Raw genomic sequence first — 16397 nt, 5'->3', positions numbered from 1 at the left:
GTTTTATCCAGTTTTGCTGTGCACAAACGCACAGACGCCCATTAACTTATCAGAATCAAAGGTAAAACACGATGTATCATGAACCGCTTCATCTTTCTCTTCCTAAAGTTGCTCGTTGCTCTCTCCATTCCCACGCTTCGTGTTTCAGTGGCTTGGTGCTTTGTACTTCAGCCGAGAAGCCGAGACGCTCACTCGACTCACGATGCAGGAAATAGTACGGCACCTTTGTCTTCTCTCGGTGTCTTGGCTGCATCGGAGACTGCCCGTGGCTTGCCTTGTGCTGCTGGAACACTGCTTGACTGATCTTGTTGAAGCTGCACACCGGACATGGCGTCTCACTGGCTCCTCGTTTGAACTCGCGAGTGAAGGCTTGCTTGGTCGCAAACAGCGGCATCGGTAGAGTATTCATCCGCTTCTCAAACTCTGGCACCACTTCCTCTTCGAACACACGCTTTGGGAACAAGTGGCCACACGTGAAAGCCTTGACGTGCGTCTCCAGTGGATCGGTCTTTCCAAGAGCTTGTGCTGAATGAGGAGTAATGGGGACTGCACCATGCGATAGATCGTTCTCGACAACGTTGTTCTTCACGAGATCCAAGAGTTTGCGAGTCGGTGACTCCGATTCTGGATTTTCATGGTCCTTTTCCAGAAACGACACGCAGACTCGGAAGAGGAACTGACCTGAGAATGGAAGTTGCTGGCACTTGTACACCCACTCTTTGTCGCGGTCGTCGAAACCTTGACGCGGTCCGCTTGATGTCGATGTTGCTGATAGAATGGAGTCCACAACTTCCGAGAAGAAGATCTGCGCCAGCAGCGACGAGACGTGCTTGAACACGTCAGGATCGATCAGGAAGACCTCCAGAACAGTGCGCTTCAGACCGTATTCGAACCACTTGACCAGGATACGCGCAAGAATAGCGGCACGGATCTGTGTCGAAATGACTTCCGAGCTGTGACTATGCACGACCAGCGAGTTTAGAAGCTGCAGTAATTCTTCACGCAAATGTTCTTGAATGTCAGATTCGTCAGATACGGCGCTGCCAACCGAGTCGCTCGACTGCTGACGACGGCGAGGGATCGAATCGTCAGATGATGCAAGTGCATTTGATAAAAGTTGTGAGTTGTGGGAATGCAAGCGACATTCAAGAGCCTCCACGAGTTCCCCGTGAGCTTCGTAGATACAGGCCGCTGCAGTCCAATTCTCGTAATCGATACAGCGAGACACCATGATAGGTGGACGATACTGCGCTGCTAAGTCCTTCAGAAGCATCTCCAACCTCGATTGAGAGAACTCTTCGTCTCTTTCTGCGTCATCGTCTTGTGAGCGATAAACTCGGCAATTCAAGTGCAGAAGGAGAGTGAGGTACAACTCCACTTGTTCTTCTGATGCCACCTTCGTAAACTCGGACGTGGACACATCGGTGTGCACTCCTGGCTTAGCTGATGAAGACTCCTCTACTGCAGCATGGACGGCGTACTCGTTGTTATCTGGCTGGTCGGGGTTAATCTTGCCTGCAAGTTGACGGCAAAGCTGTGGGGAGAGAGCAGCTAAGTTACGCTCCAGCCAATCTCGATGCTGGAGAATAGCAGGTGGGTGCGCCAACAGAACTTCCGCTTGAACTTTGGTCGAGAATGACCGCAGAATTAGCCGACTGGATGGAGCTGTGAGCGCTGCAGCGTGGCCCGAGTCCAATAACGAGCGCAGCAGCTTCTCAGATACTGCTAGGGCCAGTCCTTTGCTGATAATCTTCTCAAGCACATTTGGCACTTCGTCACGTCGAGTTGCTACCAGGATCGCCTTATCCACGTGCTGCTGGGAAAGACAGAGATCCACAATGTCTGTGGTCATGTAGTCTCGGTTGGTCTCCAAAAACTCTACCAGCCACGCCTCTCGCTCTTCATCTTGAGCCTGAGTATGCCCCCGCTCAGTATCAGTCGATGTATCTTTCTGGAGTTGCTGCTGGAAGACCAGATCCACCAGCAACAGAGCAACACGTCTTCTTTCCCCTCCATCATACACCGAATCACGCACAGGCTTGGACAGCACATGTTGCGCATAGTCTATAGCACTCTGGACACCTCCCATCGCTGTCAGCTGCTCCACAGCACTGGACGGCATGATTCTGGAGACTTCAAAGAGCTCGCGTACCCATTGGACCAGCTCGTTATCTGCAATTGTACTGCCGTCGATCACATTGGTGTACAAAGTATTGGCGACCACCTGACAGAGTGAAGCCATGTCGATACCTAGAGCGTAGCCAATGGACAATGCGTCACGAAGAGCGATGGAGCGCGCACACAGCGCCTTAAAGAGCGCCAGACGAGACCATTGTGGCCGACATTCGTACACGTGGTGCTTCGTTTGCAGGATATATATGATCTCAGCCTCGCCAGACTGGCTGCCACCCACGGAGCTGTTCGAGCTTCGCGCCGTGCTCTGGACGACTCGCTCGATTCTCTCGTTGCCATGAAGCGCTAGATAGTGCACGATATGCGCTCTGACAACGTCTTCGTCCATGCCTTGGTTCGATGGGAGCGAGACCCACGTTGAGATCGTCTCGTTCGACTTGGAGGTGCGTCCTTGGAGCAGCATCAAATCCGTCGAGCAATACGTCAACTCGACGTCCACAACTTCGTCTTTATCGTCGTCAGAACGTGAGTCGTCCTGCTGGTCACTATGCTTCTCATCCTGCTCTTCAGTATCGGCGAACGACGCAGGGAGGAGATCCGGGACTTTGTATTCACCTTTCAGTCTCCAATGGAAGTTGGAATAGAGATTCGCCGTCTTCTTGTTGCAATCATACAGCGCCAGAGACGACTCCGAGCTCAACACTCCGTTAATAGGATATAGACACACTTGCGGCGAGTTCTTTTTGACACGTTGAGGTCGGAAGTCCATGTCCTCCAGGAAATGCTCTGGGAAGGTCTTGACGACAAACTTGGGAGCTTTCGAGAAACTGAAGGGACTGGAGCCGCCACTAGTGTTGGTGGTCGTGAAGTTCGTCTCGCTCGAAGACAAAGATCCCCCAGTCGTCGTCTGGATCTTCAGCGTCGACGTAGCAGTCTCCGTCGCCTCGTTCTCCTGCTTCGTCTTCACTTTCTTGGGCGCTGGCTTTGGTCTTGCCTGGAACTTCTTCTCCAACACAACGCGATAATACCTCACTCCGGTCCCACCTGCTTCTCTCTCCTTATCGTCAATATCCTCCGTCTTGGCTTTCACCAGCATGGAAGTTCTGCGTTCCTTTCTGAAGTTTTCCTGAAGTAAATCAATACTTACAATGGTCCCTGCATTCACCAGCTCACATCTGCATTCCTCTGCATTCTCCTCCACATTGACGATCGAAATCAAGCTCTCCGTCCCACCTACAAGGCAATAATTCTTGCCATTAAGCGATCTCCACCATCTGACACACGTGATACTCCCAATACCCGGAGCGAACTCGAGTGTACTCATCTGTTCGTCGTCTCCTGCGACTTGAGAGTGATAGCGAGCCCCATTGAGACCCCCGTACTCGTTCGTAGCGCGTAGATATGACGCCATCTGTGTCGTCATAGCCGCCTGGTTCACGTTCATGAGCTCACGGTGGTGTGATGTGGGCTGGTACGACGCATCCAGCATGGCACGTCGCTGATTGGCCACTAGTGTGAATATCGGCACCAGGTGCAGTCGATTCTTGCGTTGCGATAGTGCAGCGAGCCAATCTCCCTCGGGACTGAACTCCAAGGCCGAGAGTCGCTCAGCTTTGCCTGCTTTTTGTTGTTTGGGCGTCGAGCACACAGGGAACATCCAGAACCGAGTGCGCTGATCTTCTTCGATGGTTCGGACCAATAAGAAGTTCGTTTTGGCGTCCGCAGGAGCCATGGAGGTGGTGGAGGAGCTGTCGCCTCGGGGGTGGGGAATGGTCTTGGGAAACTCCTCACTGATGGCGAGCGCTAGCAGCTGCTTCTTCTCCAGTGTATGCACGGCCATTGACGCGATCTTGAGCGCTGGGATCGACCCATTAGACGCCGCGGAGGAGGTCGGGAAGCCGAAGATGCGGCGGATCTGGAACAGGTTGCTGCCGTCATGTGCCATGATTTGACACCGGGCTTCAATTTGGAAGTGCCAGATAGAAATTGAAGCTTGTGTTGCTTAAGTTAGCGTACGTCAGCGCAGTAACTACAGCTTGGACCGTGAACTGCTTGAAATACATACTTGAACGGGAGACAATTGTCTGATGTTTTGACGATTAAGTTAATGCTTAAATTCAGCTTAAGGTTTTATTAGAAATATACACTTAGACGAGAGGAGTTTGATTTCTATGCGGCAGAAACCCGCGAGTTATGATCAGTCCTCCGCCAATCGTCCATTGCTCAATTTTGCTGCATCATGAGCTCCTCATCGACCCAAGCTAACGATGCGAGCGTTCCGCAGGTGGCACAGGACGCGGTTCTTGTGCGCTCCGAGAATCTGGAGGGCAAGAGTGCTCATGTGCGCGGCTACGACTTCAACGAAGGCGTCAACTACGAGAAACTCATGCAGTCGTACGTGACGATGGGCTACCAGGGCACAAACCTGGGCGAGGCCATCGAGGAGATCAAGCGCATGCGTAAGTGGCGACTGAGTGACGATCCCGTGTCCCCAGAAGAGCATGACGAGGAGCGCAAGGACACAGAGTTCCGTAAGACTGTGAAGACCAAGGTCTTTCTGGGCTACACGTCCAACCTCATCTCTAGTGGCCTGCGCGAGACACTGCGCTTCCTAGCGCAACATAAGATGGTGGATGTGATCGTGTCATCGGCTGGTGGTATCGAGGAGGATTTCATCAAGTGTCTGGCTCCTACATACATCGGAGACTTCTCCTTAAAGGGCGAAAGTTTGCGTCGTCGTGGCATTAACCGCATTGGCAACTTGCTGGTGCCTAACGACAACTACTGCAAGTTTGAGGACTGGATGGACCCCATTCTGGACAAGATGTTGGAGGAGCAGAAGACGCAGGGCACAGTCTGGTCCCCGTCTACGATGATTCATCGATTGGGTAAGGAGATTAACAACGAGGACTCGGTCTACTACTGGTGCTACAGGAACAACATCCCCGTCTTCTGTCCGTCGCTGACGGATGGATCGATTGGCGACATGATTTACTTCCACTCGTACCGTAACGAGGGGCTTGTGGTCGATATTGCCAGCGATATTCGTCGTATGAACGACCACACCATCCGTGCTCCTGGCAAGACAGGCGTCATTATTCTCGGCGGCGGCATGGTCAAGCACCACATTCTGAACGCTAACCTCATGCGCAATGGCGCCGACTACGCCGTGTTCGTCAACACTGGCCAGGAGTTCGACGGTAGCGACGCCGGTGCCAGGCCCGACGAGGCCGTGTCGTGGGGTAAACTGCGTCTGGGCTCCAAGCCAGTCAAACTTTACGCTGACGCTACACTGGTGTTCCCTCTAATCGTGGCGGAGACTTTTGCTAAGGATTTCCACAACGAGAAGCCAGAGGAGGCTGCCAAGAGCTCATAAACCTTATAAAAACCTGTGCTTTATCCACCAGAACGACTTCGGGTTCTCAAAAATACTCAAGTTTTGAGTAGTGACTGACTGTTCTTATTGGTTTCTGCGTCAACGGCAGGTGGGTGAGAGGCCACAGGAGAGCCAGCAGCACTCGGGAACACTGTCTTCCTAGGAACACAAAGCAGTTCCTGCTCCAGATCTCCGTAGAAAAGCTCCTGAAGGACGTTGAACACCGTATTCTCCATCACACTCGCAACAATCGCCTGGCAGTCGTCGCTTTGCCGGACGTCGTGGTACAGAGATTCTCGCGGTTGAATGGCCTTGGCCCCTTTCGAGGTAGAAGCGTGTTCAACCGCCCGATCAGAGCGCGGAAGCGGCACGAGCTGCTCTTCCAGGGCCCCTTGGATCACACTGGATGTCATTACGTCCATCAGTAGTGTCTCCATGACGTCGTACAACACATCGCGGCATTGTGCAGTGTCAGACTCGTTTTCAATGAAGGAGGCTGAGGCAGTACCAGGATTGCTGGTCTCCGTACGACCTCTGCTATTAAGTCTTCTACTCGCCTTAGTTGGAGTGGGTGTGTCTCTCGTACTGGACGAAGCAGTCTTTGCATCTCTGACAGTGGGTACATGCGAAATCTGCTTCGTAGTCGGCAATGGCATTTTCTTCAGCTCTTCATAAGGATAAATCCTCTCCATCACATCCAGTGGCAACACGTGCGCGTATATCCGGACAAATAGAGGAGTCGGCTCCAAAGCAGTGAGCACATCCAGATGACGACTGTCACTACTCGACATCATTCCAGTTCGTTCTGGAGATCCCCTGCGAGTTGATTGAGATTGCAACAACACTTTTTGCGAGCTGCTATGACTACTGCGTTGTAGCGGTGTCTGCGTGTATGGAGTGTCGCTGCTGTTTAGTGTCGCCAATTTCGCCCCCGATCTGCCACGCTTGTCAGCAACTGCTTCTTGTGTTGCTGTAGAGCGATGGATGATGGACATTCGAGTCTTGTTGTCGTAAGCTCGACTCGTATTCGTTGGCAGACCTCTGGAGTGTGTCGGACTTCGTGACGCTGCGTTGTTGCTAATACTGTCCGTGTGTTCTTCACTGTAAGTGATCGTGCACGCAACGTCGTGATTGACCACAAAGGCGTCACCTCCTGCAACAACACTAACTCGAATAAGCGACTTCTCCCCAGGTCCAAGCTCACCACGCTGCGGCGAGAACAAGACGGTCCCATTGGCAACAAGTGGATGCATCGCGTCCCATTCGAAGACAAAACTGCGGGGGACAACGCCGGGATCTTCCGTATCCTCGTTTTGCAGAACAAGAAGCTGGTTGACTTCTGAGTGCGTTGAAACATGACCAAAGTCAACGTAATCAGTTACAAAACACGCCGGTAGATCTGAAATACTCAGCGCTTGCTTCGTCGGCGGCGCTGTTGAAAGCCACAGCTCTCTTTTCATTTGCTGCAGTGTCCATTGCTTCGGATGATACCCCGTAGCGACGATAGTGACCTCCACCATTTCCTTATACCCTTTACCCATTAGACCGTGAGCTTTCAGCAGCAATGGGACCTCTATGGTGCCCACTTTGATCGGATTAAACTCGATATCCAGGAATATTGAGCTCTTGGCTGCAATAATTTCAGAATTGCTGGTACAAGTGAGCACTTGATAGCCGTAATTTGCAGCGTTTACCTGGTTGAACGAGACACTTCCAATGTCTAAGCGTAGGGCGCTATCTCCGCGATTAAACACCTCAATTTGCTGCACTGGCGGTCTACCCATTCGAGAATGCGATTGCTCCCGTTGACCACTGTAGTCTTCACTCTTTTTCCTCGAGATTAAGGCTAGAGGAGGCAGGAAGTCTTGTCGAAATTCGCCAATTGTTACTGGAGAGAGATGAAATACTTGAGTTGGTAGGAACATCTTGGGCTCTTTGTTCCTCAGTGTTCGGCCTTGCAACTCCAACACCACTTTCTTACCTTTGTCGACTTCTAAAAACAAGGGCAGGTTGTGTTCACCGTCGAAAGCCTCTGAGCTGTAAGAGTACGAAAGGGTCAGGAGAATGCTTTGACGTGGCAGCAGAGTCGCTCGTCGAGGCGAGATGCTGAATACTTTACTGTCAATGATGGCGTTCAAGCGTAGTTCCTCAGCTGATGGAGCACCCGTCTCAGCCCAGTGTTCAATCTCCACAGTGCCCTCTTTCGGAAGGCGTAGATGATACTGCACAACAAGACTGCCAGGGTTCCGTAGCTTCAGGAATACTCTTTCCGTACGGCTTCCCAAGGGAGCAGGAGAGAACGGGAGAGCGAACCGCTGGGTCAGATTCTCTTGTCCAAGATCGTCGGATTCCGGGGCAGCAGATTCAGTTATGACTGCTGAACTACCTCGTTTCTCCTCCTCTTGTGTTAACGGTTCGGCAAGATACTCATTGATCTCGTTGCATCGGAATTGGTACCAGGCTAGTTGTGTCGACAAGCCAGGCACACGCAGATCCTGAATTTCGATAGTCGGGAAAGAAGCTTCCGCTTGAATGATACATGCAGCTGGCTTGAGCTCAGGACGCCCCCAGGTATCGTAAGGAGATGATGTTTCTTGGTTCCCAACAATGCAGGATACCTCGAATGTAAACAGTCCGGCTGATGTAGGGAAGAATTTCGCCGTGATCTTCTTCCGTGACTGCGCTGGGATACAACCTTCAGCTTGCGAAAAAACCAATTTCCCTTCCGGAGTTGATGCAGGTTCATCTTCATCGCTACTGGCCGTATCGTTTTCATCGCTTTGTCGAGATTTCTTGTTTTTTACGACCATCGACTGCTGCAGTGAGTACATGAGGTCGCAGTCCGCTGTGTTCTCGATGAAGAACGTCTGCTTCGAGCTGGAATTGACGAGAATTGTTTCGAACTTGAGATTTTCCGGCTGGAATAGAATCGCCCCTGTCGTTCCCTTGGTTTGCACTCGAACAGTGAGCTCTTGAAGTACTGGGATCTTCATCTTGAGGCTTTTGCGCTGATCTAGTGGCACACTGATGGACTTGACAGCCACAAGAAATCGACTGGCATACTCGCGGATCTCGTTGGGCGTAAAGGAACATTCGATGGACGTTGATTCTCTCCCGTTGAGTCTGCCTAGCTTCGGTTTGACTCGGAACACGTCCTGGTGTTTCGGTGGTAATTCCCATCGATACACAAGCGGAACACGAGAAGTGTTGATCAACTCTAACTGTCTTACAGACTGGAGACGTATAGAGGTAGGTTTGACGTACACTTTGGCCTCGGAAGAGATTAGTTGACCTGCTTCTACGTCCTGGAAACTCAGTTGCGGTAGAGCACAAATACCTGTCAGCTCTAAGACTTCCGGCTTGGCCCGCGCATTATTCACTATACATTGAAGAAAGCACGAGTACTTTCGCACGTTGCGAGGAGTGAATCGTATCGCCACGAGATGGAAAGACTTGGCTTCAATATAGCCACACATGGGTTTGCACGAGAATACTTCAGCCGGATCTTCGACAAACGCGAAGATAGCAGGAGTATCGCTCGCGTTCTCGATCATAATTGTCTGGAAAACGCTATCGCCGAGGTAACAGGGCGGGAAATTCACCTTATTCTTCGTCACTTGGAAGCTGATCTTCGGTAGAAATTGCTCTGTTGGCGAGGCAAACGTGTTGCCGCATGTCTTGGCCACTAAACACCAAGGAGGGGTAAACGTATCGACATTTACCAAGCGGAAAGTGCGGTTGGACTTGAAGGAAGCAAATGCTTCCAGCTCGGCGAAATAGTAAGTATTGACTCGAGAGGGCTGGAAGGCAACACGGAATTCTGCTGTAGCACCAGCGGCGATGTCACTACTGGGCGGGAATACTTGAAACACTGACTGGTCATCACTCGAGGGGCCTGGTGCCACGGCTACTCGCCATGAACAAGTCACTTTGCTGTGGGTATTGTTGGTCACTAGAAGGATCTTTTTTGATGGGAATTGAACGATCCCGCAGCTCCCAAAGTCCAGAAACGCACCAAGAATTATTATCGGGTTGGCCTTGTCCTCGATGCTGATGAAGTATTCACAACAAACCTCGACGTCAGCCAACGAAGCTTCTCCGCTTCGAGTGAGGATTCGACTGGGGTGAGGGAGCTGCGATACGGATGAATCGGTATCGTTGGTGTCCAAAATTTCATCACTTTTTGATCGTTGGAGTGCGCCTTTGAGGAACAAAGCGTCACCATTCTCTTCGTGATAAGTCTCCAGTTGATCCGGTGAAAGGCGTGCAAGACCTGCTGCAGCACGAAGACGATACGCGTCGACGTGGGCCTGTTGGAAAGGAGACGGACGCGTTTTCTCGTCGTATCCAGTCCCCAGGACATCCACGTACTGTGTACTTTGATGTCGGACTAGCAGGAAAAACCGGCGATAGAAGTTTCCAGAGTGAGGCGGAGAGAAGTAAATTGTGATGTTCAGGTCCAAGAACGGCGGGATCTTGCCTGTGATTCGGTCAAAGCAGAACACACCTTTCGACTGCGCATCAAAGTGGAAGAAAATCTCAACGGGCGACTCGTTCCGCAGTGTAATGACACGCGATACGACTTTTTCTCCCACAAGAACGTCGTGAAAGTTCACGGACCGCGTAGGTATGAAATTTGACTCCAAATTCTTCCGCCAGATGCTCAGTGTGGGGCCAATAGCTCGACCTTTGCATGTGATTCGGACTCGATTGCCACCAGGCGTCAAGATATCGAAGTGGTCGCACGTGAATGTACCTGCGCTCAACGGAGTGTACCGCACCTTAATCGTAACTGTCGACTCAGCGTCCACGACACCGCTCAACGGCGAGAAAAAGAATCTGGGATCGTGATCACGCTCGACGCTTTCAATACTGAAGCTGGCACGCACTAGCGAGCGGTTCCGTAAGATAAACTCCTTCTCCGTCGGAGCGCGGCTTGTATTCGGTGCACCAACCAGCACCTCTCCATAGTTTAGCTCTGTCTCTGAGGCTGACAAATGCGTAAACTTACTGATGCCACTGATCTTCATCGTTTCTACCAGTACGTGTGTCGATGCATACGACTCAGCGGTGTCTGGCTGCAACAAGTAAGAGAAAGGTTAGATCATTTTGAGCTTTTGAGCAACATACGCGGCGTTACCTTGACAATACAGGTGGTGGTGGTGACGTATACAGAGGCGGTAGAAGGACAGAAGCTCGCAGTGAGTTCTATACTCGTCCCAGCCTTCACTCGTCCAAACTCCGGTCGAACTGCGAACGGTCTTCCATGTTCCCCTGCTGCGGGCACAGTCCAGTCAAATAAAGCATCGATCTGTCCACAGTTGTGCAGCATGAAGCTCTGTAGTGTGGTCTCTTGGGTAGGACAGAAGCCAAAATCTATGCCGTGCGGGATCTCCACTTGGAGTGCTGCAATGCGCGCCACCACGGGCACTCGAAAGCGCCCGGAGACTGCAGCGACGCCGCCCTCGATGAGATGGACGTGGAAACCCACGAAGTCGTCGTATTCCTCGAGTTTAACTGGTCGAAAGGCCACATCCAGCGTCGTGAGCATGCCTGGACTAAGTGTCATAACGGTGGGGAAGTTCATGCTGAAGTATTTGGTGCGCGGAAGCTCGTACTTGAACTTGATGGTGCGTTGTGACACGTTGCGCACGGTGAGCTGCCGCACATGCTCACCGCCCGGCGCCCAGGACCCGGCTTCGAAGCGGATAGCGTCGCCGCAGTCCAGTCCATACCGACGGCGCTGCTCTACGCGATCCAGCACAGGCCGCGCTTCGACTTGCTCCATCTTTGCGAGAGTTGATCACCGAGTGCGACCTCTCAAGATCTGTAGATCGCGGGATCGGGAAACCTTAAAAAAGCTCTAAAGTTAATCTTGAAAAGAAAAAAAAGACTTGTCCAATTTGGCGTTCCAAAATCTAGAACGCTTACGTGAACCACAGACCAGGAGCAGATGAGCATCTTCAGTTGATCGACAATAAGAGTACCTTCAGAGGTGATAAGCGTCGTTTAAGCTGTCAAATCGCCTTGCTGCTGACTCGTTTAAAACGAGGCGTTACAGCGGTTGAAGTGGCAAATTGTGAGACACAATTGAGCGCAGAGCAGCAAAAATAGTCTGTCGATGCTGATATCGGCGCTCTTCGACCAGAATTGTATTGACCTCGAGCCGGAGTTCCCGCAGCTCATGTCTCCAAACACTTCTCGCTCAAGCTCAAGGAATTGATGGCTCGAGGACAGCAAGCTAAAGGAAGAATGTCGATTTGAATGGCGGACGGACAAAACACCACCATTCAAATCAGCCCCAATTCCAAGTGAACTCTCCTTGAAAGATCCAAGCACTTGGAGACCAAATGCGACTGCCCCGAACATCAGGATGACACCCTCTTCAACCGATTGGTCAGCAATTCGGTGGTCATCTCCAGATCCCGCAGGAAAGAGACACAGGTGGTGCGACTGCTAAAGTTGAATGCTGACGTAGTCGAGACAATTAATGGCTTGTGATTGGTTAAAAAACAGATCATTTATAACAAATCAGAGTGCTGAAAAGGAGTGGGACGATTGCCCCATTTACTTGACTTCAGTATTGGCGCATCTCTCTAAAAATTGTCAACTTAAGCAGCTTTTGTATTCTTACTGCAAAATAATGCTGGGCCCGAAAAAATGGAAGCGAAACGTATTAGGCGCCCCACGGTAACTGCTAGGTGCTACAGACACATTATGCCTCCAGTTTGGTCCGCCCTTTTCTTCTAATCTGCCTCCAGATGGTCAGTGGATTTTGGTGCCTTTGTCGAGCAGAAACCCGACGTGGAGGTAACGTGAATGTTACTGCAGCTGCAAAATGTTGCACCAGTGCGTTGTTCCCTCGTTTCTGCGACGTGAGTTCAGATTCCGCCTCTCCCTTGACGTTTATCATCAAGCATGACCTCAGGTATTTCATTTAGTTTGGTTGCTTTTGTGGGCGAGCTTAAGACATTTATAAATTATATAAAGCAATAAGCCTATCATTCCTCTTAATTACCATTTAGGGTTCAATTAAACAAGCAAAGTCAGCCCAGGCACAAAGCATCGGCAGCCGTAATCGCCAGCGCTGTAGGACAGGCTTCTTGCGCCGACAATCAAACCACCACTGCGACGACACTTGCCCTCGCTGCTCGTCAGTTCCAGGGTCGACGTGCAAGCAGCATGAGCGGCGTTGCCGGGGGCCGCGACCAGCGCGCAAGCAGCGAGACGGAGATCGAGTGCGACGAGCTGCAGCCCATGGGCGAGGAGGAGGCAGGAGCGGGCTGGCGGAGGCTAGTCAAGCTCCCACCACAGCCGTCACTGGCGCCCGTGGCCCCTGCGTTCTCTCTTGTCGACCTTGCCCAGAAAAAAGAGCCCGACGCAGCCGACGAGCACGCGCATGAGCACGCGCACTCGACGCTTGCGGGCCACGTCATGTACAAGCTCGCCGTACGCATGTCATCGCACCACGAGAGCCGGCTGCTACAACACATTTCCCGCTCCATTTTAAGCCGAGGAACAAACAAGGTGCGAATGCGTAACTGTGGAGCATTTTTAAGTCGTTGGCTGTGGTGACTGATGGGTGGACCATGCCGTTATGATTGTAGCATGGGGATAGGAAGCCGAGTTTCCTTTTAGAAATGGACCCGGACATGGTCGATTCCAGCCCACAAGCCAAGTCGATGAAGACCGTCAGAAGCTCCATCCCAGGACTTTGGAGGATAGAAGACGGCGCCAGTCGCAGACAAATGGACCCTGACGCTGCAGCATACCCTGAGACTGCTGGACGACCCGCTTCTGCGGCCTCAGCTGCTGGCGCATCTTCATCTTCATCAGGTACCGGCTCCAGTATCTTGCCGCCGATGCCGCCGCTTGTATTCTCGCCGACCAAAGGAAAATCACAGAAACGTGCTCGCAGCATGACGCTCGAGCAGTACTCAGATTGGAAATATTGTGGACTACGTCCAGGTCTTTCCGTGCGGGTAGTTCGATGCGAGACTGTGAGCTCCATGCCTGCTGTCACCGAATATGTGCTGCACGTTGTGGATCTACACACTCGTGTATTCTGGATCACGAAAAAGCGCTTTAGCGACTTTTACTACCTTCGACGCAAAGTACGCGGCATGGTCCGCCGCGCGCCAGAAGCCGACGATGAAGAGAGGGATTATTTACGCTTCCTACTGGACCTTCCCTTCCCGCGGCGACGATTTCGACCAGCCAGCACTGCAGCAATTAGTCGCGGCTTGTGCGAGATCGAGGTCTTTTTGAGAAACCTGGCAGCTTTAGAGCCAACGTCGCGCTTGCAACGCAGCATTTTGATGGAGCTGCAGCTGGAGATGTGCTCTGCAGAGTTTGTGTCTTCGTTGGAGAAGATTGACACGACAGGGGAACCGATTGAGCCCAAATGGCTGAGCTACGATCTGTTCCGTCGCCTTAACTGCGAAGGAGCAGTGGAAGGTAGTACGTGCTACCAGTTCTTACATGCATTCCGTAACCGCGCAGCAACGGTTGAAACAGCCGTGTGCTCTGAATGCAACAAGTTTGAGGGAATTGCGCTGGCAGCAGCGGCCGTCAAGGACCTGCGGAATACCGTGACGAGCATTGAAAAGTACATTTCAGAGAATCTGGACCCGCAGTACGCCGATACGTTGTCGTTACTGGATCAAAGTGTCGATGTGTCGTCTGTGCTGGACGACTGCGTGTTCCACGCGGTGGAGGACACCATTTTGGTACCACTCGAGAAACAGGTGAACTTCCTCGTGGGCTGGACGGTGGATAAAGAGGCAGAACTGCGTCTGGCGCGCAATATTGAGCGCTTGAAGTGCCGATCTCAAACTGAGAGTGGTATCCCAGAGCACTTACAGTCCGACGAGGACTGGGGGCTATCGTGCCACCATCTGAGCATGATTGACGAGCGAACGCTACCTATGGACAAAATTCAGGAGCTGCTGCGTGCGGCACTGGAGATTTTTAAGAGCTGCGGCGAGAAGAACTTGGAGTGGCGAGAGAACTCGGCTTTGACTGCAGACGACTACCTCCCCATCCACATCTATGTTGTTGTGAAGAGCGGACTGAAGCGACCGCTAGCTACTAAGGAGCTGCTGGGCGCTATGATTCACCCGTCATTGATGTTGGGCGAGGTGGGCTACTTCCTCACCATGTTTGAAGTCGCACTCAAGTACATTGCCGACATGTAAATCAAGAACCAATTTTGCAACGCAAGCGCGACCAGCAGCGCCTAGCGAAGATTTTTTTCTATTCAAGTCTAGAAAGTGAACATAGTACAATAGGGGACTCGACAGGACGACTAACTTGAGTCCGAAAGCTCTGCACCTTAAGCGTAAGTACCCAACGATAACTACATGTCCGTACCATACTTTATCAAAAACATGTTCATAAGTTGCGTACAAGAATGACGCAAGAAACGCTGGTCGTAACTTCCTTTCAGAATGAGACGGCTCCATGGGATCTAAATGTCAAGTTGAAGACAGCTTCAACAAAAAAGATTTATTTCATCCAACCATAGCACGCCATTTATCACTCCGCATTCAGAATTGCGGAATGCTAATCTGCCATGCTGCGTCGGCCATCACTCCTGCTCGGCGCCGTACGGTGCATCTCGTCTCGCCAGCTGCGCATTCCTGGTGCTCAGTCACTAGTGGGAGCAGTAGCTCGCTTGCCATGCCTGCAATGTGGCCTCCAGACGGAACTGTCGCTCTCGCGCTCCTCCGACATTAGCGATGTGCTGGCTGAGCGTGCGGACTGCGGCAGGAAGCAACTACCTCTGTCCTGTTCCAAGGTCGGTCATAGTTTCGAAACGTTTCTATTAACAGATCTTTTCTTGACAAGATGTGTATGTCAAAAAGGAATGCGCCGACACGCTGCAGAAGACCAAGTCCGAGGTGTTAGCGCTGTACGACAGCATGGTCGAGGATGTCGAGTACTCGGCAACACCCGAAGCGTCCAAGCTCTTCGCTGAAGGTTAACGATAGATTGTCACATAGTGTATGCACAATCGAATATTTACGAACGAGCTGATGCAGTATTGCAGGCGAATCGACGGGAGAGCAGCAAATGGCAAGGTGACAGACATCTGACGTCATGGACGGACTACTTGAAACTCTATCACCCTGACAAACGTTGGCTGGACGAAGTGAGGGCTTTGAGACTGCTGTCGTCGGCCTATTCGTACGTCATGACGCTCAGCAGGTTCCTCCCAGAGTTAACGGACCAATTCCAGGCAGACACCACCAAGAAGCTCGAGTTTCATGTGGTCGGAGCTCGCGCGGAAGCGATGATGCCTCGTTATCTGTGGGACGAGCTGTCGTTCTTCCACCCTGGACGTCAGTTCGCTATAAAGCTGATTGGAGACCATGTGCCGGTGATGTCAGCGCGGAAGAAGACACCCACGACCAGAAAGAACGAAAACGAATTCATCCAACTGGAAATGATCAATGGACTCTATCACGAGATTGAAGCAAGGAAGCTGGGAACCCCTGACGCCTTTGTGCTGTATAATCCTGGAGTCGGTCACCCTCATCTGCGCAAAAGCTGGGAACCCACTCTGACGGCCGTGCTGTTATCGTGCAAGCCTGTGCTTATGACGTCGTTCAGTCTGGAGGATCAACAACGCGACGTTGCTGCGTTACAAGACATGATGGCAAACAGCCCAGAGTTGAAGAACTTTGAGTTGCAATTCCGATGTAGAGCGAAGCAGAACTCGTTCCGCAGCTTGAAGTATCAGGTAGATTCGTCCAATGTTGGCACTCCTATCCAGACAAACAACCGCGTGATGGTGGTGCAGCTAGCTCCGATCACCGAGGTGAGATCGTAGGCATCATGACGGATGATAAAACCTCGGAACGCATGGGAGTGGGTTGGGTAGGCA

The 16397-nt window shown here is 51.8% G+C and overlaps 5 protein-coding genes across 5 annotated transcripts; 3 read left to right on the top strand and 2 right to left on the bottom strand.

Moving 5' to 3' along the window:
• Position 1: 1 nt before the first annotated feature.
• On the bottom strand, positions 2-4078 carry PITG_00662 (uncharacterized protein; the record flags this gene model as incomplete). The annotated part of the gene is made up of 2 exons (XM_002909193.1): positions 2-1273; positions 1337-4078. 2 exons carry the CDS (start codon positions 4076-4078, stop codon positions 89-91), a joined length of 3927 nt encoding a protein of 1308 aa, XP_002909239.1.
• Positions 4079-4372: 294 nt separating this feature from the next.
• On the top strand, positions 4373-5509 carry PITG_00661 (deoxyhypusine synthase, putative; the record flags this gene model as incomplete). The annotated part of the gene is made up of 1 exon (XM_002909192.1): positions 4373-5509. One exon carries the CDS (start codon positions 4373-4375, stop codon positions 5507-5509), a length of 1137 nt encoding a protein of 378 aa, XP_002909238.1.
• Positions 5510-5565: 56 nt separating this feature from the next.
• On the bottom strand, positions 5566-11297 carry PITG_00660 (uncharacterized protein; the record flags this gene model as incomplete). Its single annotated transcript, XM_002909191.1, has 2 exons — positions 5566-10587; positions 10650-11297. 2 exons carry the CDS (start codon positions 11295-11297, stop codon positions 5566-5568), a joined length of 5670 nt encoding a protein of 1889 aa, XP_002909237.1.
• A 1394-nt stretch (positions 11298-12691) lies between these two features.
• On the top strand, positions 12692-14706 carry PITG_00659 (uncharacterized protein; the record flags this gene model as incomplete). The annotated part of the gene is made up of 3 exons (XM_002909190.1): positions 12692-12838; positions 12914-13036; positions 13117-14706. 3 exons carry the CDS (start codon positions 12692-12694, stop codon positions 14704-14706), a joined length of 1860 nt encoding a protein of 619 aa, XP_002909236.1.
• Positions 14707-15083: 377 nt separating this feature from the next.
• On the top strand, positions 15084-16343 carry PITG_00658 (uncharacterized protein; the record flags this gene model as incomplete). Its single annotated transcript, XM_002909189.1, has 3 exons — positions 15084-15308; positions 15376-15490; positions 15553-16343. The coding sequence occupies 3 exons, from the start codon at positions 15084-15086 to the stop codon at positions 16341-16343; spliced, it is 1131 nt and encodes a 376-aa protein (XP_002909235.1).
• Between the last annotated feature and the right edge of the window lie 54 nt (positions 16344-16397).

This window comes from Phytophthora infestans, genomic scaffold (genome assembly GCF_000142945.1).
Source record: "Phytophthora infestans T30-4 supercont1.1 genomic scaffold, whole genome shotgun sequence".
Classification (NCBI taxonomy): Eukaryota; Oomycota; class Peronosporomycetes; order Peronosporales; family Peronosporaceae; genus Phytophthora; species Phytophthora infestans.
Note: the sequence above shows the minus strand (reverse complement) of the source record. Positions and strands in the feature narration are given on the sequence as shown.